General features: G+C 59.1%; 1 protein-coding gene across 1 annotated transcript in view; it reads left to right on the forward strand.

Annotated features, from left to right (window-relative positions):
• The first annotated feature begins 644 nt into the window (after nt 1–644).
• LOC142471056 (complement C3-like) overlaps nt 645–22,988 on the forward strand; it is a 107,701-nt gene continuing 85,357 nt past the window's right edge. The window contains exons 1-4 of the mRNA XM_075577855.1: nt 645–792; nt 7,602–7,718; nt 19,289–19,481; nt 20,413–20,575. Coding sequence (XP_075433970.1) covers nt 728–792; nt 7,602–7,718; nt 19,289–19,481; nt 20,413–20,575 — 538 coding nt within the window. The 5' untranslated portion in view covers nt 645–727. The remainder of the gene's footprint in view (nt 793–7,601; nt 7,719–19,288; nt 19,482–20,412; nt 20,576–22,988) is intronic.

The following is a 22,988-nucleotide window of genomic DNA, read 5'->3' on the forward strand; positions in this document are numbered from 1 at the left end:
AAAGACTCCGCGTCACTCGCTGTTTCATATCAATAGTAAAAAAAAGTTTAATTTATAATCACAAGCATCAGGGGTTACAAACAAGACAGGAGGGAGCGAAGTTTTCGGACTTCCCGGAGCTTGGGCTTGAGAAAGGACGCGGAAGTCCGAAAACGTCGATCCCTCCTGTCTTGTTTGTAACCCCTGATGCTTGTGATTATAAATTAAACTTTTTTTTACTATTGATATGAAACAGCGAGTGCTGCGGATTCTTTGGATTTTTGTTATATATATATATATATATATATGTATATATATATATATATATATATATATATATATATATATATATATATATATATATATATAGGACTAACAATTTATGTCCAAAAAAAAAGGTATCACCGAATTCTGAAGAACTATCGCAACTGGACTAACACGGCTATTTTCTGTTTTATATATATAGATATATATATATATATATATATCCTGTGTGTATAAGGACTTATACCTGTATACAGTAAGTGCTGTGTGTATGTATCAGTCAGTACTTTGCTCTGGGTATATACAGATATTTTGTGCACCGGGAGGAGTTGCACAAGTCTGTACTTTTCACCTCTGCAGATTTTGGCTCCTCTCCCGGTTACTGATTCACAGGATTAACGCCGAGGTTGTTTGCTGAGAGTTTTGGTGCCGTATAAAAAAACCCCCGTCCTGCACAGGCTCTGCACAGCACCCTACCGGCAGCATGGGGTGCAGAGCGCTCTGCCTCACACTGCTATTCCTGCTCGCTGGATCCTTCGCCCAGCCACCGTGAGTAGCAGTATATACACGTTATTGTATGTATGTAGTATGTATAGGAGGCGGGCTCCGTGACTCACACACGTACATGTGTCTGATCTTCTCACTCTACACCTCTACTCTTGGGGAACTAATGCCATCTTTGGGATTTCGGTGTCATCTTGATGCTGAATACACCCAAATCTGTCTCTCCTCCCCTGACCTCTCGCCCGCTCTCCTGTCCCGTGTCTGGAGCTGTCTCTCTGCCGTGACCGGCTGGATGTGTCACCGTTACCTGAAGCTTAACGTCTAAAAGAGAATTAATACTCTTTCCCACCTCTACTGCCACACGCACGCTCTCTCTCACTGCCACCCCTACACCCACGCTCTCCCTCACTGACACCCTTACACCCTCTCTCACTGTCACCCCTACACCCACGCTCTCCCTCACTGACACCCCTACACCCTCTCTCACTGTCACCCCTACACCCACGCTCTCCCTCACTGCCACACCTACACCAACGCTCTCCCTCACTGCCACACCTACACCCACACTCTCCCTCACTGCCACCCCTACACCCACACTCTCCCTCACTGCCACCCCTACACCCACACTCTCCCTCACTGCCACCCCTACACCCACACTCTCCCTCACTGCCACCCCTACACCAACGCTCTCCCTCACTGCCACCCCTACACCCACACTCTCCCTCACTGCCACCCCTACACCAACGCTCTCCCTCACTGACACCCCTACACCCTCTCTCACTGTCACCCCTACACCCACGCTCTCCCTCACTGCCACCCCTACACCAACGCTCTCCCTCACTGCCACCCCTACACCCACACTCTCCCTCACTGCCACCCCTACACCCACACTCTCCCTCACTGCCACCCCTACACCCACACTCTCCCTCACTGCCACCCCTACACCCACACTCTCCCTCACTGCCACCCCTACACCCACACTCTCCCTCACTGCTACCCCTACACCCACACCCTCCCTCACTGACACCCCTACACCCACACTCTCCCTCACTGACACCCCTACACCCACACTCTCCCTCACTGACACGCCTACACCCACACTCTCCCTCACTGACACCCCTACACCCACACTATCCTTCACTGCCACCCCTACACCCACGCTCTCCCTCACTGACACCCCTACACCCACACTCTCCCTCACTGACACCCCTACACCCACGCTCTCCCTCACTGTCACCCCTACACCCACGCTCTCCCTCACTGCAACCCCTACACCCACACTCTCCCTCACTGCCACCCTTACACCCATACTCTCCCTCACTGCCACCTCTACACCCACACTCTCCCTCACTGCCACCCCTACACCCACACTCTCCCTCACTGACACCCCTACACCCACACTCTCCCTCACTGACACGCCTACACCCACACTCTCCCTCACTGACACCCCTACACCCACACTCTCCCTCACTGACACCCCTACACCCACACTCTCCTTCACTGCCAACCCTACACCCACGCTCTCCCTCACTGACACCCCTACACCCACGCTCTCCCTCACTGACACCCCTACACCCACGCTCTCTCTCACGGCCACACCTACACCAACGCTCTCCCTCACTGACACCCCTACACCCACGCTCTCCCTCACTGTCACCCCTACACCCACGCTCTCCCTCACTGTCACCCCTACACCCACGCTCTCCCTCACTGCCACCCCTACACCCACACTCTCCCTCACTGCCACCCCTACACCCACACTCTCCCTCACTGCCACCCCTACACCCACACTCTCCCTCACTGACACCCCTACTCCCACACTCTCCCTCACTGACACCCCTACACCCACACTCCCTCACTGACACGCCTACACCCACACTCTCCCTCACTGACACCCCTACACCCACACTCTCCTTCACTGCCACCCCTACACCCACGCTCTCCCTCACTGACACCCCTACACCCACGCTCTCCCTCACTGCCACCCCTACACTCACACTCTCCCTCACTGTTGCCCCTACACCCATACACTCCCTCACTGCCACCCCTACACCCACACTCTCCCTCACTGACACCCCTACACCCACACTCTCCTTCACTGACACCCCTACACCCACGTTCTCCCTCACTGCCACCCCTACACCCTCACTCTCCCTCACTGCCACCCCTACACCCACGTTCTCCCTCACTGACACCCCTACACCCTCACTCTCCCTCACTGCCACCCCTACACCCACACTCTCCCTCACTGTCACCCCTACACCAACGGTCTCCCTCACTGCCACCCCTTCACCCACACTCTCCCTCACTGCCACCCCTATACCAACGCTCTCCCTCACTGCCACCCCAACACCCACACTCTCCCTCACTGCCACCCCTACACCCACACTCTCCCTCACTGTCACCCCTACACCAACGCTCTCCCTCACTGCCACCCCTACACCCACACTCTCCCTCACTGACACCCCTACACCCACACTCTCTCTCACTGCCACACCTACACCCACACTCTCCCTCGCTGTCACCCCTACACCCACACTCTCCCTCACTGTCACCCCTACACCCACGCTCTCCCTTACTGACACCCCTACACCCACACTCTCCCACACTGACACCCCTACACCCACGCTCTCCCTCACTGACACCCCTACACCCACAATCTCCCTCATTGTCACCCCTACACCCACGCTCTCCCTCACTGCCACCCCTACACAAACGCTCTCTCTCACTGTCACCCCTACACCCACACTCTCCCTCACTGTCACCCCTACACCCACACTCTCTCTCACTGACACCCCTACACCAACGCTCTCCCTCACTGTCACCCCTACACCTACGCTCTCCCTCACTGACACCCCTACACCCACACTCTCCCTCACTGTCACCCCTACACTCTCCCTCACTGCCACCCCTACACCAACACTCTCCCTCACTGACACCCCTACACCCACGCTCTCCCTCACTGACACCCCTACACACACACTCTCCCTCACTGCCACCCCTACACCCACGCCCTCCCTCACTGACACCCCTACACCCATTCTCCCTCACTGCCACCCCTACACCCACACTCTCCCTCACTGACACCCCTACACCCACACTCTCCCTCACTGACACCCCTACACCCACACTCTCCCTCACTGCCACCCCTACACCCTCACTCTCCCTCACTGCCACCCCTACACCCACACTCTCCCTCACTGTCACCCCTACACCCACACTCTCCCTCACTGTCAACCCTACACCCACACTCTCCCTCACTGACACCCCTACACCCAAACTCTCCCTCACTGACACCCCTAAATCTACGCTCTCCCTCACTGACACCCCTACACCCACACTCTCCCTCACTGACACCCCTACACCCACACTCTCCCTCACTGTCACCCCTACACCCACACTCTCCCTCACTGCCACCCCTACACCCACGCTCTCCCTCACTGCCATCCCTACACCCACACTCTCCCTCACTGCCATCCCTACACCCATGCTCTCCCTCACTGCCACCCCTACACCCACACTCTCCCTCACTGTCACCCCTACACCCACACTCTCCCTCACTGACACCCCTACACCCACGCTCTCCCTCACTGACACCCCTACATCCACGCTCTCCCTCACTGACACCCCTACACCCACGCTCTCCCTCACTGACACCCCTACACCCACACTCTCCCTCACTGTCACCCCTACACCCACGCTCTCCCTCACTGTCACCCCTACACCCACGCTCTCCCTCACTGACACCCCTACACCAACACTCTCCCTCACTGACACCCCTACACCCACACTCTCCCTCACTGACACCCCTACACCCACACTCTCCCTCACTGACACCCCTACATCCACACTCTCCCCCACTGACACCCCTACACCCACGCTCTCCCTCACTGACATCCCCACACCCACACTCCCCCTCACTGACACTTCTACACTCTCCCTCACTGTCACCCCTACACCCTCACTCTCCCTCACTGCCACCCCTACACCCTCACTCTCCCTCACTGCCACCCCTACACCCACACTCTCCCTCACTGTCAACCCTACACCCAAACTCTCCCTCACTGTCACCCCTACACCAACACTCTCCCTCACTGCCACCCCTACACCCACACTCTCCCTCACTGCCACCCCTACACCCACACTCTCCCTCACTGGCACCCCTACACCCACACTCTCCCTCACTGCCACCCCTACACCCACACTCTCCCTCACTGCTACCCCTACACCCACGCTCTCCCTCACTGCCACCCCTACACCCTCACTCTCCCTCACTGCCACCCCTACACCCACCCTCTCCCTCACTGCCACCCCTACACCCACACTCTACCTCACTGCAACCCCTACACCCACATCTCCCTCACTGACACCCCTACACCCACACTCTCCCTCACTGCCACCCCTACACCCACGCTCTCCCTCACTGCCACACCTACACCCACACTCTCCCTCACTGCCACCCCTACACCCACACTTTCCCTCACTGCCACCCCTACACCCACACTCTCCTTCACCGTCACCCCTACACCCACCCTTTCCCTCACTGTCACCCCTACACCCACACTCTCCCTCACTGACACCCCTACACCCACGCTCTCCCTCACTGACACCCCTACACCCACGCTCTCCCTCACTGTCACCCCTACATCTACGCTCTCCCTCACTGACACCCCTACACCCACGCTCTCCCTGACTGACACCCCTACACCCACGCTCTCCCTCACTGACACCCCTACACCCTCACTCTCCCTCACTGCCACCCCTACACCCACACTCTCCCTCACTGCCACCCCTACACCCACGCTCTCCCTCACTGACACTGCTATACCCACGCTCTCCCTCACTGACACCCCTACACCCTCACTCTCCCTCACTGCCCGCCTATACCCACACTCTCCCTCACTGCCACCCCTACACCCACGCTCTCCCTCACTGACACCCCTACACCCACACTCTCCCTCACTGTCACCCCTACACCCACGCTCTCCCTCACTGACACCCCTACACCCACGCTCTCCCTCACTGCCACCCCTACACCCATACTCTCCCTCACTGTCACCCCTACACCCTCACTCTCCATCACTGTCACCTCTACACCCTCAATCTCCTTCACTGTCACCCCTACACCCACACTCTCCCTCACTGTCACCCCTACACCCTCACTCTCCATCACTTTCACCCCTACACCCTCAATCTCCCTCACTGTCACCCCTACACCTTCACTCTCCCTCACTGTCACCCTTACACCTTCACTCTCCCTCACTGCCACCCCTACACCTTCACTCTACCTCACTGCCACCCGTACACCCACACTAACCCTCACTGTCACCCCTACATCCACACTCTCCCTCACTGTCACCCCTACACCCACACTCCCCTCACTGCCACCCGTACACCCACACTCTCACCCCTACACCCACACTATCCCTCATTGTCACCCCTACACCCAAACTCTTCCTCACTGCCACCCCTACACCCACACTCTCCCTCACTGCCACCCCTACACCCACACTCTCCCTCAATGTCACCCCTACACCCTCACTCTCCCTCACTGTCACCCCTACACCCTCAATCTCCTTCACTGTCACCCCTACACCCACACTCTCCCTCACTGTCACCCCTACACCCTCAGTCTCCCTCACTGTCACCCCTACACCCATGCTCTCCCTCACTGTCACCCATATACCCCCACTCTCCCTTACTGTCACCCCTACACCTTCACTCTCCCTCACTGCCACCCCTACACCTTCACTCTCCCTCACTGTCACCCAAACTCTCCCTCACTGTCACCCCTACACTTTCACTCCCCCTCACTGTCACCCCTATACCCACTCTCTCCCACTGTCACAGAAAAAAAATGTGACATTATTCTATGGCACTCACTGAATATCCAAAAATGATCCGCAGGAGTGGAAAATTAGAAAAAGTTTTATTAGAACATCGAAGTGGTATTCGGAACAGAAAATATCCCCCCACGCGTTTCACGCAGATATTGCGCTTTCTCGAGGAGTAGCGGACAAACCGGAAGTAAACACCTTAACACGGGCTGAATTCTTTTTTTTTTTTAAATACACACACACACACATCAGACGCAGCTGATTGTGATATATCAGTATTGAAACATTCAATCGATTAGAAAAATAATAACGATTAAAAAAAAAATCACAACCAACTGAAACCACCCAAAATAAATAATAAAAACACGAAAGAGAAAAACAGTTCATTAAGACTATTATGGCTAATTAATAAGCCACAGATAACAAATCCCATCGATATTACCAATATGGATTACAGTCAAAAAGTCCATCTTAATATAATGCATGGGTGTTATACTGCATGGTCATACTAATATACACGTGGAATCGTATAAACAGAACATATATTCAATCCTAATATTTCCTTTTGGGGCATGCAGCTTGTATAATAGATTCTAGCAAATGGTGGTGGGGAATGGGTGGGATCGGGTGAGTGACGTTGACATTCAGTTTTGGATCAAATCTGTAGTATAGTGCCACCGTGTCACTTGAGAAAGACCATTACGGTCGAAACGTTGTGTTGGCTCAATAAATGAGTTTGGATGTTCTAACTCCGTTGTGCCCTGTGTACCTTCTATCGTATAACACCCTCTCCCATGGCTCCGAGAGCTCGGCATGGTGTAGCAGAGTAGGATGGCGTTGGAGCTTAGAGAATGAGGTTACGTCACTGAGTTGTCTTAGAGCTTCTGTTTTATAATACGCACTGTCAGGGACTACAAGTGCCCCCCCCACCACCACCCCCCCCCCTATTTATCCGCATTTTTGGATATTCACTGAGTGCCCTGGAATAAATGCACATTTTTTTCTGCTACTTTCCAGTTTTCACCGGCTCCCGGGGTGGGGGGACTTGGCGGCACCTTGGTTGTCGCGGATGAGAGGTGGGAATCTCCAAGGATGGCGGGATTGGGATCTACACGAGGGGGTGTATACTAGGAGGTGAGACGGCTTCCTTTACCTCCATTACCCTTCACCTAAACCCCCCGACGGAGCGACACAGATTTCACATGTTGATGGGACTTATCTCTGTCCGGATTCCGGAGATCGGTCGCAATACTGTAAACTCCGGGACAATATACAGGACTTTTCCCGACGAACCTCCTACATATTCCTCCCCCCAATCCATATGTACCTTCCCTCATTGGAATCAGCGCACTCCAGCGAGCACGACAGCATTATTCTCTCCCTCACTGTTACCCCTACACCCACCCTCAGTGTCACCCCTACACCCACACGCTCCCTCAGTGTCATACCTACACCCACACGCTCCCTCAGTGTCACCCCTACACCCACACGCTCCCTCAGTGTCACCCCTACACCCACACGCTCCCTCAGTGTCACCCCTACACCCACACTCTCCCTCAGTGTCACCCCTACACCCACACTCTCCTTCGCTGTCACCCCTACACCCACACGCTCCCTCAGTGTCCCCCCTACACCCACACGCTCCCTCAGTGTCACCCCTACACTCACACGCTCCCTCAGTGTCACCCCTACACCCACACTCTCCCTCGCTGTCACCCCTACACCCACTCTCCCTCACTGTCACCCCTGCACCCACACACTCCCTCACTGACACCCCTACACCCACACGCTCCATCAGTGTCACCCCTGCACCCACACTCTCCCTCACTGCCACTCCTACACCCACACTCTCCCTCACTGCCACCCCTACACCCACTCTCCCTCACTGCCACCCCTACACCCACATTCTCCCTCACTGCAACCTCTACACCCACACTAACCCTCACTGTCACCCCTACACCCACACTGGCTGCTGTATAGGAGATAGGTGAGTGTGCTTAGTATAGAGGCTGCTGTATGGCGGATAGGTGAGAGAATCAGCGAGGGAGTGCGGCCGGGAGACACCGCGTCACCAGGATCAGCGAGGGAGTGCGGCCGGGAGACACCGCGTCACCAGGATCAGCGAGGGAGTGCGGCCGGGAGACACCGCGTCACCAGGATCAGCGAGGGAGTGCGGCCGGGAGACACCGCGTCACCAGGATCAGCGAGGGAGTGCGGCCGGGAGACACCGTGTCACCAGGATCAGCGAGGGAGTGCAGCCGGGAGACACCGCGTCACCAGAATCAGCAAGGGAGTGCGGCCGGGAGACACCGCGTCACCAGAATCAGCAAGGGAGCGCGGCCGGGAGACACCGCGTCACCAGGATCAGCGAGGGAGTGCGGCCGGGAGACACTGTGTCACCAGGATCAGTGAGGGAGTGCGGCCGGGAGACACCGCGTCACCAGGATCAGCGAGGGAGTGCGGCCGGGAGACACCGCGTCACCAGGATCAGCGAGGGAGTGCGGCCGGGAGACACCGCGTCACCAGGATCAGCGAGGGAGTGCGGCCGGGAGACACCGCGTCACCAGGATCAGCGAGGGAGTGCGGCCGGGAGACACCGTGTCACCAGGATCAGCGAGGGAGTGCAGCCGGGAGACACCGCGTCACCAGGATCAGCGAGGGAGTGCGGCCGGGAGACACTGTGTCACCAGGATCAGTGAGGGAGTGCGGCCGGGAGACACCGCGTCACCAGGATCAGCGAGGGAGTGCGGCCGGGAGACACCGTGTCACCAGGATCAGCGAGGGAGTGCGGCCGGGAGACACCGAGTCACCAGGATCAGCGAGGGAGTGCGGCCGGGAGACACCGCGTCACCAGGATCAGCGAGGGAGTGCGGCCGGGAGACACCGCGTCACCAGGATCAGCGAGGGAGCGCAGCCGGGAGACACCGCGTCACCAGGATCAGCGAGGGAGTGCGGCCGGGAGACACTGTGTCACCAGGATCAGCGAGGGAGTGCGGCCGGGAGACACCACGTCACCAGGATCAGCGAGGGAGTGCGGCCGGGAGACACCGCGTCACCAGGATCAGCGAGGGAGTGCGGCCGGGAGACACCGCGTCACCAGGATCAGCGAGGGAGTGCGGCCGGGAGACACTGCGTCACCAGGATCAGCGAGGGAGTGCGGCCGGGAGACACTGTGTCACCAGGATCAGCGAGGGAGTGCGGCCGGGAGACACCGCGTCACCAGGATCAGTGAGGGAGTGCGGCCGGGAGACACCGCGTCACCAGGATCAGCGAGGGAGTGCGGCCGGGAGACACCGCGTCACCAGGATCAGCGAGAGTGCGGCCGGGAGACACCGCGTCACCAGGATCAGCGAGGGAGTGCGGCCGGGAGACACCGCGTCACCAGGATCAGCGAGGGAGTGCGGCCGGGAGACACCGCGTCACCAGGATCAGCGAGGGAGTGCGGCCGGGAGACACCGCGTCACCAGGATCAGCGAGAGTGCGGCCGGGAGACACCGCGTCACCAGGATCAGCGAGGGAGTGCGGCCGGGAGACACCGCGTCACCAGGATCAGCGAGGGAGTGCGGCCGGGAGACACCGCGTCACCAGGATCAGCGAGAGTGCGGCCGGGAGACACCGCGTCACCAGGATCAGCGAGGGAGTGCGGCCGGGAGACACCGCGTCACCAGGATCAGCGAGGGAGTGCGGCCGGGAGACACCGCGTCACCAGGATCAGCGAGAGTGCGGCCGGGAGACACCGCGTCACCAGGATCAGCGAGGGAGTGCGGCCGGGAGACACCGCGTCACCAGGATCAGCGAGGGAGTGCGGCCGGGAGACACCGCGTCACCAGGATCAGCGAGGGAGTGCGACCGGGAGACACCGCGTCACCAGGATCAGCGAGGGAGTGCGGCCGGGAGACACCGAGTCACCAGGATCAGCGAGGGAGTGCGACCGGGAGACACCGCGTCACCAGGATCAGCGAGGGAGTGCGGCCGGGAGACACCGAGTCACCAGGATCAGCGAGGGAGTGCGGCCGGGAGACACGGTGTCACCAGGATCAGCGAGGGAGTGCGGCCGGGAGACACCGCGTCACCAGGATCAGCGAGGGAGTGCGGCCGGGAGACACCGCGTCACCAGGATCAGCGAGGGAGTGCGGCCGGGAGACACTGCGTCACCAGGATCAGCGAGGGAGTGCGGCCGGGAGACACCGCGTCACCAGGATCAGCGAGGGAGTGCGGCCGGGAGATACCGCGTCACCAGGATCAGATAGGGAGTGCGGCCGGGAGACACCGCGTCACCAGGATCAGCGAGGGAGTGCGGCCTGGAGACACCGCGTCACCAGGATCAGCGAGGGAGTGCGGCCGGGAGATACCGCGTCACCAGGATCAGCGAGGGAGTGCGGCCGGGAGACACCGCGTCACCAGGATCAGCGAGGGAGTGCGGCCGGGAGACACCGCGTCACCAGGATCAGCGAGGGAGTGCGGCCGGGAGACACCGCGTCACCAGGATCAGCGAGGGAGTGCGGCCGGGAGACACCGCGTCACCAGGATCAGCGAGGGAGTGCGGCCGGGAGATACCGCGTCACCAGGATCAGCGAGGGAGTGCGGCCGGGAGACACCGCGTCACCAGGATCAGCGAGGGAGTGCGGCCGGGAGACACCGCGTCACCAGGATCAGCGAGGGAGTGCGGCCTGGAGACACCGCGTCACCAGGATCAGCGAGGGAGTGCGGCCTGGAGACACCGCGTCACCAGGATCAGCGAGGGAGTGCGGCCGGGAGATACCGCGTCACCAGAATCAGCGAGGGAGTGCGGCCGGGAGACACCGCGTCGCCAAGATCAGCGAGGGAGTGCGGCCGGGAGACACCGCGTCACCAGGATCAGCGAGGGAGTGCGGCAGGGAGACACCGTGTCACCAGGATCAGCGAGGGAGTGCGGCAGGGAGACACCATGTCACCAGGATCAGTAAGGGAGTGCGGCAGGGAGACACCGTGTCACCAGGATCAGTAAGGGAGTGCGGCAGGGAGACACCGTGTCACCAGGATCAGTAAGGGAGTGCGGCAGGGAGACACCGTGTCACCAGGATCAGTGAGGGAGTGTGGCCTGGAGACACCGCGTCACCAGGATCAGCGAGGGAGTGCGGCCGGGAGACACCGCGTCACCAGGATCAGCGAGGGAGTGCGGCCGGGAGACACCGCGTCACCAGGATCAGCGAGGGAGTGCGGCCGGGAGACACCGCGTCACCAGGATCAGCGAGGGAGTGCGGCAGGGAGACACCGTGTCACCAGGATCAGCGAGGGAGTGCGGCCGGGAGACACCGCGTCACCAGGATCAGCGAGGGAGTGCGGCAGGGAGACACCGTGTCACCAGGATCAGCGAGGGAGTGCGGCCGGGAGACACCGCGTCACCAGGATCAGCGAGGGAGTGCAGCCGGGAGACACCGCGTCGCCAAGATCAGCGAGGGAGTGCGGCCGGGAGACACCGCGTCACCAGGATCAGCGAGGGAGTGCGGCCGGGAGACACCGCGTCACCAGGATCAGCGAGGGAGTGCGGCCGGGAGACACCGTGTCACCAGGATCAGCGAGGGAGTGCGGCCGGGAGACACTGCGTCACCAGGATCAGCGAGGGAGTGCGGCCGGGAGATACCGCGTCACCAGGATCAGCGAGGGAGTGCGGCCGGGAGACACCGCATCACCAGGATCAGCGAGGGAGTGCCGCCGGGAGACACCGCGTCACCAGGATCAGCGAGGGAGTGCGGCCGGGAGACACCGCATCACCAGGATCAGCGAGGGAGTGCGGCCGGGAGACACCGCATCACCAGGATCAGCGAGGGAGTGCGGCCGGGAGACACCGCATCACCAGGATCAGCGAGGGAGTGCGGCCGGGAGATACCGCGTCACCAGAATCAGCGAGGGAGTGCCGCCGGGAGACACCGCGTCGCCAAGATCAGCGAGGGAGTGCGGCCGGGAGACACCGCGTCACCAGGATCAGCGAGGGAGTGCGGCCGGGAGACACCGCGTCGCCAGGATCAACGAGGGAGTGCGGCCGGGAGACACCGCGTCACCAGGATCAGCGAGGGAGTGCGGCCGGGAGACACCGCGTCACCAGGATCAGCGAGGGAGTGCGGCCGGGAGACACCGCGTCACCAGGATCAGCGAGGGAGTGCGGCCGGGAGACACCGCGTCACCAGGATCAGCGAGGGAGTGCGGCCTGGAGACACCGCGTCACCTGGATCAGCGAGGGAGTGCGGCCGGGAGACACCGCGTCGCCAAGATCAGCGAGGGAGTGCGGCCGGGAGACACCGCGTCACCAGGATCAGCGAGGGAGTGCGGCCGGGAGACACCGCGTCACCAGGATCAGCGAGGGAGTGCGGCCGGGAGACACCGCGTCACCAGGATCAGTGAGGGAGTGCGGCCGGGAGACACCGCGTCACCAGGATCAGCGAGGGAGTGCGGCCTGGAGACACCGCGTCACCAGGATCAGCGAGGGAGTGCGGCCGGGAGACACTGCGTCACCAGGATCAGCGAGGGAGTGCGGCCGGGAGACACTGCGTCACCAGGATCAGCGAGGGAGTGCCGCCGGGAGACACCGCGTCACCAGGATCAGCGAGGGAGTGCGGCCGGGAGACACCGAGTCACCAGGATCAGCGAGGGAGTGCGGCAGGGAGACACCGCGTCACCAGGATCAGTGAGGGAGTGCGGCCGGGAGACACCGCGTCACCAGGATCAGCGAGGGAGTGCGGCCTGGAGACACCGCGTCACCAGGATCAGCGAGGGAGTGCGGCCGGGAGACACTGCGTCACCAGGATCAGCGAGGGAGTGCGGCCGGGAGACACTGCGTCACCAGGATCAGCGAGGGAGTGCCGCCGGGAGACACCGCGTCACCAGGATCAGCGAGGGAGTGCGGCCGGGAGACACCGAGTCACCAGGATCAGCGAGGGAGTGCGGCCGGGAGACACCGCGTCACCAGGATCAGCGAGGGAGTGCGGCCGGGAGACACTGCGTCACCAGGATCAGCGAGGGAGTGCGGCCGGGAGACACTGCGTCACCAGGATCAGCGAGGGAGTGCCGCCGGGAGACACCGCGTCACCAGGATCAGCGAGGGAGTGCGGCCGGGAGACACCGCGTCACCAGGATCAGCGAGGGAGTGCGGCCGGGAGACACTGCGTCACCCAAGCTTTTCACTGCAAATCTTGACGAATTGTTCAAGACATTGAATTGGGAAGAAAAAAAGGAATCAAAATCAACGGTGAATATTTGAGTCCCCGAAAATTTGCAGACGACATCGATATTTTTGCCCCAAGCCCAGATGACCTCCGGCAACCAATCGGAGAACTCGCCGAAGCAAAGTAATTGGTGTCCATGTGAATCTCAGCGAGACCACAGTGATGTTCAACACGTGTGTCCCGTCTGCGGAGATTGGAATAAATGGAAGAGAACTAGGAGAACTGGAAGACCTTGTCTACCTCGGCCGGCGAGTAACGATGGCTGGGAACCTTTCTAATGAAATTAACAGGAGAAGGAAGACGGGAGGGACGCGCGTTTGGAAGAAACAAGACAATCTCTCAAGGGAGCCTTCCACTGCGCCTCAAGAGGAAAGTATGTGGCCCGTGTATCCTGCCCACGCTCACGTACGGGTGTGACCCGTGTATCCTGCCCACGCTCACGTACGGGTGTGACCCGTGTATCCTGCCCGCGCTCACGTACGGGTGTGACCCGTGTATCCTGCCCGCGCTCACGTACGGGTGTGACCCGTGTATCCTGCCCGCGCTCACGTACGGGTGTGACCCGTGTATCCTGCCCACGCTCACGTACGGATGTGACCCGTGTATCCTGCCCGCGCTCACGTACGGATATGACCCGTGTATCCTGCCCGCGCTCACGTACGGATGTGACCCCTGTATCCTGCCCGCGCTCACGTACGGATGTGACCCGTGTATCCTGCCTGCGCTCACGTACGGATGTGACCCGTGTATCCTGCCCGCGCTCACGTACGGATATGACCCGTGTATCCTGCCCGCGCTCACGTACGGATATGACCCGTGTATCCTGCCCGCGCTCACGTACGGATATGACCCGTGTATCCTGCCCGTGCTCACGTACGGATGTGACCAGTGTATCCTGCCCGCGCTCACGTACGGATATGACCCGTGTATCCTGCCCGTGCTCACGTACGGATATGACCCGTGTATCCTGCCCGCGCTCACGTACGGATATGACCCGTGTATCCTGCCCGCGCTCACGTACGGATGTGACCCCTGTATCCTGCCCGCGCTCACGTACGGGTGTGACCCGGGTATCCTGCCCGCGCTCACGTACGGATGTGACCCGTGTATCCTGCCCGCGCTCACGTACGGATATGACCCGTGTATCCTGCCCGCGCTCACGTACGGATATGACCCGTGTATCCTGCCCGCGCTCACGTACGGATGTGACCCGTGTATCCTGCCCGCGCTCACGTACGGATGTGACCCGTGTATCCTGCCCACGCTCACGTACGGATGTGACCCGTGTATCCAGCCCGCGCTCACGTACGGATGTGACCCCTGTATCCTGCCCGCGCTCACGTACGGATGTGACCCCTGTATCCTGCCCGCGCTCACGTAAGTATGTGACCCATGTATCCTGCCCACGCTCACGTACGGATGTGACCCGTGTATCCTGCCCGCGCTCACGTACGGATGTGACCCGTGTATCCTGCCCGCGCTCACGTATGGATGTGACCCGTGTATCCTGCCCACGCTCACGTACGGATGTGACCCGTGTATCCTGCTCGCGCTCACGTATGGATGTGACCCGTGTATCCTGCCCGCGCTCACGTATGGATGTGACCGTGTATCCTGCCCGCGCTCACGTATGGATGAGACCGTGTATCCTGCCCGCGCTCACGTACGGATGTGACCCGTGTATCCTGCCCGCGCTCACGTACGGATGTGACCCATGTATCCTGCCCACGCTCACGTATGGATGTGACCGTGTATCCTGCCCGCGCTCATGTACGGATGTGACCCGTGTATCCTGCCCGCGCTCACGTACGGGTGTGACCCGTGTATCCTGCCCGCGCTCACGTACGGATGTGACCCATGTATCCTGCCCGCGCTCACGTACGGATGTGACCCGGGTATCCTGCCCGCGCTCACGTACGGATGTGACCCGTGTATCCTGCCCGCGCTCACGTACGGGTGTGACCCGTGTATCCTGCCCGCGCTCACGTACGGATGTGACCCATGTATCCTGCCCGCGCTCACGTACAGGTGTGACCATGTATCCTGCCCGCGCTCACGTACGGGTGTGACCCGTGTATCCTGCCCGCGCTCACGTACGGATGTGACCCGTGTATCCTGCCCGCGCTCACGTACAGGTGTGACCCGTGTATCCTGCCCGCGCTCACGTATGGGTGTGACCCGTGTATCCTGCCCGCGCTCACGTACGGATGTGACCCGTGTATCCTGCCCGCGCTCACGTACAGATGTGACCGTGTATCCTGCCCGCGCTCACGTACGGATATGACCCGTGTATCCTGCCCGCGCTCACGTACGGATATGACCCGTGTATCCTGCCCGCGCTCACGTACGGATATGACCCGTGTATCCTGCCCGCGCTCACGTACGGGTGTGACCCGTGTATCCTGCCCGCGCTCACGTACGGAGGTGACCCGTGTATCCTGCCCGCGCTCACGTACGGATGTGACCCGTGTATCCTGCCCGCGCTCACGTACGGGTGTGACCCGTGTATCCTGCCCGCGCTCACGTACGGGTATGACCCGTGTATCCTGCCCGCGCTCACGTACGGATGTGACCCGTGTATCCTGCCCGCGCTCACGTACGGATGTGACCCGTGTATCCTGCCCGCGCTCACGTAGGGATGTGACCCGTGTATCCTGCCCGCGCTCACGTACGGATGTGACCCGTGTATCCTGCCTGTGCTCACGTACGGATGTGACCCGTGTATCCTGCCCGCGCTCACGTATGGATGTGACCCTTGTATCCTGCCCGCGCTCACGTACGGATGTGACCCGTGTATCCTGCCTGTGCTCACGTACGGATGTGACCCGTGTATCCTGCCCGCGCTCACGTACGGATGTGACCCGTGTATCCTGCCTGTGCTCACGTACGGATGTGACCCGTGTATCCTGCCTGTGCTCACGTACGGATGTGACCCGTGTATCCTGCCCGCGCACACGTACGGATGTGACCCGTGTATCCTGCCCGCGCTCACGTACGGATGTGACCCGTGTATCCTGCCCGCGCTCACGTACGGATATGACCTGTGTATCCTGCCCGCGCTCACGTACGGATGTGACCCGTGTATCCTGCCCGCGCTCACGTACGGATGTGACCCATGTATCCTGCCCGCGCTCACGTACGGATGTGACCCGTGTATCCTGCCCGCGCTCACGTATGGGTGTGACCCGTGTATCCTGCCCGCGCTCACGTACGGATATGACCCGTGTATCCTGCCCGCGCTCACGTACGGATGTGACCCGTGTATCCTGCCCGCGCTCACGTACGTATGTGACTCGTGTATCCTGCCCGCGCTCACGTACGGATGTGACCCGTGTATCCTGCCCGCGCTCACGTACGGATGTGACCCGTGTATCCTGCCCGCGCTCACGTACGGATGTGACCCGTGTATCCTGCCCGCGCTCACGTACGTATGTGACTCGTGTATCCTGCCCGCGCTCACGTACGGATGTGACCCGTGTATCCTGCCCGCGCTCACGTACGTATGTGACTCGTGTATCCTGCCCGCGCTCACGTACGGGTGTGACCCGTGTATCCTGCCCGCGCTCACGTACGGATGTGACCCGTGTATCCTGCCCGCGCTCACGTATGGATATGACCCGTGTATCCTGCCCGCGCTCACGTACGGATGTGACCCGTGTATCCTGCCCGCGCTCACGTATGGATATGACCCGTGTATCCTGCCCGCGCTCACGTACGGATGTGACCCGTGTATCCTGCCCGCGCTCACGTACGGATATGACCCGTGTATCCTGCCCGCGCTCACGTACGGGTGTGACCCGTGTATCCTGCCCGCGCTCACGTACGGATGTGACCCGTGTATCCTGCCCGCGCTCACGTACGGATGTGACCCATGTATCCTGCCCGCGCTCACGTACGGGTGTGACCCGTGTATCCTGCCCGCGCTCACGTACGGGTGTGACCCGTGTATCCTGCCCGCGCTCACGTACGGATGTGACCCGTGTATCCTGCCCACGCTCACGTACGGGTGTGACCCGTGTATCCTGCCCGCGCTCACGTACGGGTGTGACCCGTGTATCCTGCCCGCGCTCACGTACGGATGTGACCCGTGTATCCTGCCCACGCTCACGTACGGGTGTGACCCGTGTATCCTGCCCGCGCTCACGTACGGGTGTGACCCGTGTATCCTGCCCGCGCTCACGTATGGATGTGACCCGTGTATCCTGCCCGCGCTCACGTACGGATGTGACCCGTGTATCCTGCCCGCGCTCACGTACGGATATGACCCGTGTATCCTGCCCGCGCTCACGTACGGATGTGACCCGTGTATCCTGCCCGCGCTCACGTACGGATATGACCCGTGTATCCTGCCCGCGCTCACGTACGGATGTGACCCGTGTATCCTGCCCGCGCTCACGTACGGATGTGACCCGTGTATCCTGCCCGCGCTCACGTACGGATGTGACCCGTGTATCCTGCCCGCGCTCACGTACGGATGTGACCCGTGTATCCTGCCTGCGCTCACGTACGGATATGACCCGTGTATCCTGCCCGCGCTCACGTACGGATGTGACCCGTGTATCCTGCCCGCGCTCACGTACGGATATGACCCGTGTATCCTGCCCGCGCTCACGTACGGGTGTGACCCGTGTATCCTGCCCGCGCTCACGTACGGATGTGACCCGTGTATCCTGCCCGCGCTCACGTACGGATGTGACCCGTGTATCCTGCCCGCGCTCACGTACGGATGTGACCCGTGTATCCTGCCCGCGCTCACGTACGGATATGACCCGTGTATCCTGCCCGCGCTCACGTACGGATGTGACCCGTGTATCCTGCCCGCGCTCACGTACGGATGTGACCCGTGTATCCTGCCCGCGCTCACGTACGGATGTGACCCGTGTATCCTGCCCGCGCTCACGTACGGATGTGACCCGTGTATCCTGCCCGCGCTCACGTACGGATGTGACCCGGGTATCCTGCCCGCGCTCACGTACGGATGTGACCCGTGTATCCTGCCTGCGCTCACGTATGGATGTGACCCGGGTATCCTGCCTGCGCTCACGTACGGGTGTGACCCGTGTATCCTGCCCGCGCTCACGTACGGATGTGACCGTGTATCCTGCCCGCGCTCACGTACGGATGTGACCCGGGTATCCTGCCCGCGCTCACGTACGGATGTGACCCGTGTATCCTGCCCGCGCTCACGTACGGATGTGACCCGTTTATCCTGCCCGCGCTCACGTATGGGTGTGACCCGTGTATCCTGCCCGCGCTCACGTACGGATGTGACCCGTGTATCCTGCCCGCGCTCACGTACGGATATGACCCGTGTATCCTGCCCGCGCTCACGTACGGGTGTGACACTCGGACCCTAAAGGCAAAGATAATTCAGAAACTTCAGACAACGCAAAGACATTGTGCGTGGAATCCCTGTTTCCCGAGCGTCAGCGTCGCCGGTGCTATATCTGTATATTAGCACAGGTAGTGTACATACAGTAACTGTGTGTCTCCTCCTGACAGGTGCTCCCTGATCACCCCCAATGTGCTGCGTGTGGAGAGTGATGAGACCTTCGTGTTGGACGCTCAGGGACACGACGTTGCGTTCGAGGCCGAGATCATGATCCAGGATTTTCCCCAGAAGAAACTTTCTCTTGCTCAGGGCAAGGTCTCCCTGAACAGTGGCAATGGCTTTCTGGGGACCGTCACCATGAAGGTAAGTGGGCGGTGTGTGTGAGTGTCACCAACAGGGTCATGGAGACAGTCACCAATAAGGGGAGGTGAAGGGAGGTGTGTGTGTGTTCATGTGACACCAAAGAGTTCCTGGGGACAACCATCAGAACAGCGAGGTGATAGCGTGAGTGAAAGTGTGTGTGGGAGACCAAAGGTTTTTGGGGGGCCAGTCACCATACTGGTGAGGTGACAGGGCGTGTGACGGTATGCTGTGTGACACCAATGGGTTTCTGGCGGACAGCCGTCATGAAGTGTGCCGTGGTACACCGATGTTGTGATGTACAACACATGTTGTGTTGTATTAACATGATGTGTTGTGTTATTGGACATCTTCAGGGGGTCTTCCACCTGAGACCTCGTGCCGCAGGAAAGGGAAACCATCCCACCCACCCCTTATATTATGGTTGGGGTATTCTTGGGTGGCGGGGGAGGTTATTGTCACAGATTTGGGGGGGGGGGCTGCATGGTCTTACCACTAATGATTGGGTGCTGATAAGGTAGACGATCTGAGAGCCATCCGGTGTTGGGGGCATGTTTTGGCCGGTACTTGGGAGGCCCCAGAGAGGGTACCTATGTGACTGGTTATTTAGGTGACAGGACCCCAGAAGACCACTGTTGGTGAATTGGTTTATTCATTGGTTGTTATCTAAAAGCAGTGGCTTGTGTGGTCCAATTGTCGGAGTGTTTCGTCCAGTTGGGTGGGAGGTCTTCATTCCACTGGTGGCTTACCTGGTCATGTTCTACTTGTGATGTGTTGTGTTAGACCTGTGTTGTGCTGTTATATTAATGTCCTGTGTTGTGTTATACCTATGTTGGGTTGTGTATCCTGTTGTACCCATGTTGACTTGTATTATTAATGTGTTGTGTTTTACTTGTGTTGTACTGATATGTTGTGTGTTGTGTCCCCACCTCAGGTCCCCTCGAAGGATCTGCCTAGAGACGCAAAGAACAAACAGTTTGTCTATGTCACCGTGAAGTCATCGGCGTGTCCCCTGGAGAAAGTCGTCCTGCTGTCATTTCACAGCGGATACATCTTCATACAGACTGACAAGACTATCTACACCCCGGGATCTAACGGTAACATGCAGGCAGCCATCTTTATACAGCCCACACCCTATATACACCCTGGGATCTACAGGTAACACACAGGCAGCCATCTTTATACAGCCCACACCCTATATACACCCTGGGATCTACAGGTAACACACAGGCAGCCATCTTTATACAGCCCACACCCTATATACACCCCGGGATCTCCAGGGTACACGCAGGCAGCCATCTTTATACAGCCCACACCCTATATACACCCTGGGATCTACAGGTAACACACAGGCAGCCATCTTTATACAGCCCACACCCTATCTACACCCCGGGATCTACAGGTAACACACAGGCAGCCATCTTTATACAGCCCACACCCTATATACACCCCGGGATCTACAGGTAACACACAGGCAGCCATCTTTATACAGCCCACACCCTATCTACACCCCGGGATCTACAGGTAACACTCAGGCAGCCATCTTTATACAACCCACACCCTATCTACACCCCGGGATCTACAGGTAACACTCAGGCAGCCATCTTTATACAGCCCACACCCTATATACACCCCGGGATCTACAGGTAACACACAGGCAGCCATCTTTATACAGCCCACACCCCATCTACACCCCGGGATCTACAGGTAACACACAGGCAGCCATCTTTATACAGCCCACACCCTATCTACACCCCGGGATCTACAGGTAACACTCAGGCAGCCATCTTTATACAGCCCACACCCTATATACACCCCGGGATCTACAGGTAACACACAGGCAGCCATCTTTATACAGCCCACACCCTATCTACACCCCAGGGTCTACAGGTAACACACAGGCAGCCATCTTTATACAGCCCACACCCTATCTACACCCCGGGATCTACAGGTAACACTCAGGCTGCCATCTTTATACAACCCACACCCTATCTACACCCCGGGATCTACAGGTAACACTCAGGCAGCCATCTTTATACAGCCCACACCCTATCTACACCCCGGGATCTACAGGTAACACACAGGCAGCCATCTTTATACAACCCACACCCTATCTACACCCCGGGATCTACAGGTAACACTCAGGCAGCCATCTTTATACAGCCCACACCCTATATACACCCCGGGATCTACAGGTAACACACAGGCAGCCATCTTTATACAGCCCACTCCCTATCTACACCCCGGATCTACAGGTAACACTCAGGCAGCCATCTTTATACAGCCCACACCCTATCTACACCCCGGGATCTACAGGTAACACACAGGCAGCCATCTTTATACAGCCCACACCCTATCTACACCCCGGGATCTACAGGTAACACACAGGCAGCCATATTTATACAGCCCACACCCTATCTACACCCCGGGATCTACAGGTAACACACAGGCAGCCATCTTTATACAGCCCACACCCTATCTACACCCCGGGATCTAACGGTAACATGCAGGCAGCCATCTTTATACAGCCCACACCCTATATACACCCCGGGATCTACAGGTAACACGCAGGCAGCCATCTTTATACAGCCCACACCCTATCTACACCCCGGGATCTACAGGTAACACACAGGCAGCCATCTTTATACAGCCCACACCCTATCTACACCCCGGGATCTACAGGTAACACACAGGCAGCCATATTTATACAGCCCACACCCTATATACACCCCGGGATCTACAGGTAACACACAGGCAGCCATCTTTATACAGCCCACACCCTATATACACCCCGGGATCTACAGGTAACACACAGGCAGCCATCTTTCTACAGCCCACACCCTATCTACACCCCGGGATCTACAGGTAACACACAGGCAGCCATATTTATACAACCCACACCCTATCTACACCCCGGGATCTACAGGTAACACACAGGCAGCCATCTTTATACAGCCCACACCCTATCAACACCCCGGGATCTACAAGTAACACTCAGGCAGCCATCTTTCTACAGCCCACACCCCATCTACACCCCGGGATCTACAAGTAACACTCAGGCAGCCATCTTTATACAGCCCACACCCTATCAACACCCCGGGATCTACAAGTAACACTCAGGCAGCCATCTTTATACAGCCCACACCCTATCAACACCCCGGGATCTACAAGTAACACTCAGGCAGCCATCTTTCTACAGCCCACACCCCATCTACACCCCGGGATCTACAAGTAACACACAGGCAGCCATCTTTATACAGCCCACACCCTATCTACACCCCGGGATCTACAAGTAACACACAGGCAGCCATCTTTATACAGCCCACACCCTATCTACACCCCGGGATCTACAGGTAACACTCAGACAGCCATCTTTATACAGCCCACACCCCATCTACACCCCGGGATCTACAAGTAACACACAGGCAGCCATCTTTATACAGCCCACACTTTATCTACACCCCGGGATCTACAGGTAACACACAGGCAGCCATCTTTATACAGCCCACA

The sequence above is a fragment of the Ascaphus truei genome, chromosome 20, assembly GCF_040206685.1.
Source record: "Ascaphus truei isolate aAscTru1 chromosome 20, aAscTru1.hap1, whole genome shotgun sequence".
NCBI lineage: Eukaryota > Metazoa > Chordata > Amphibia > Anura > Ascaphidae > Ascaphus > Ascaphus truei.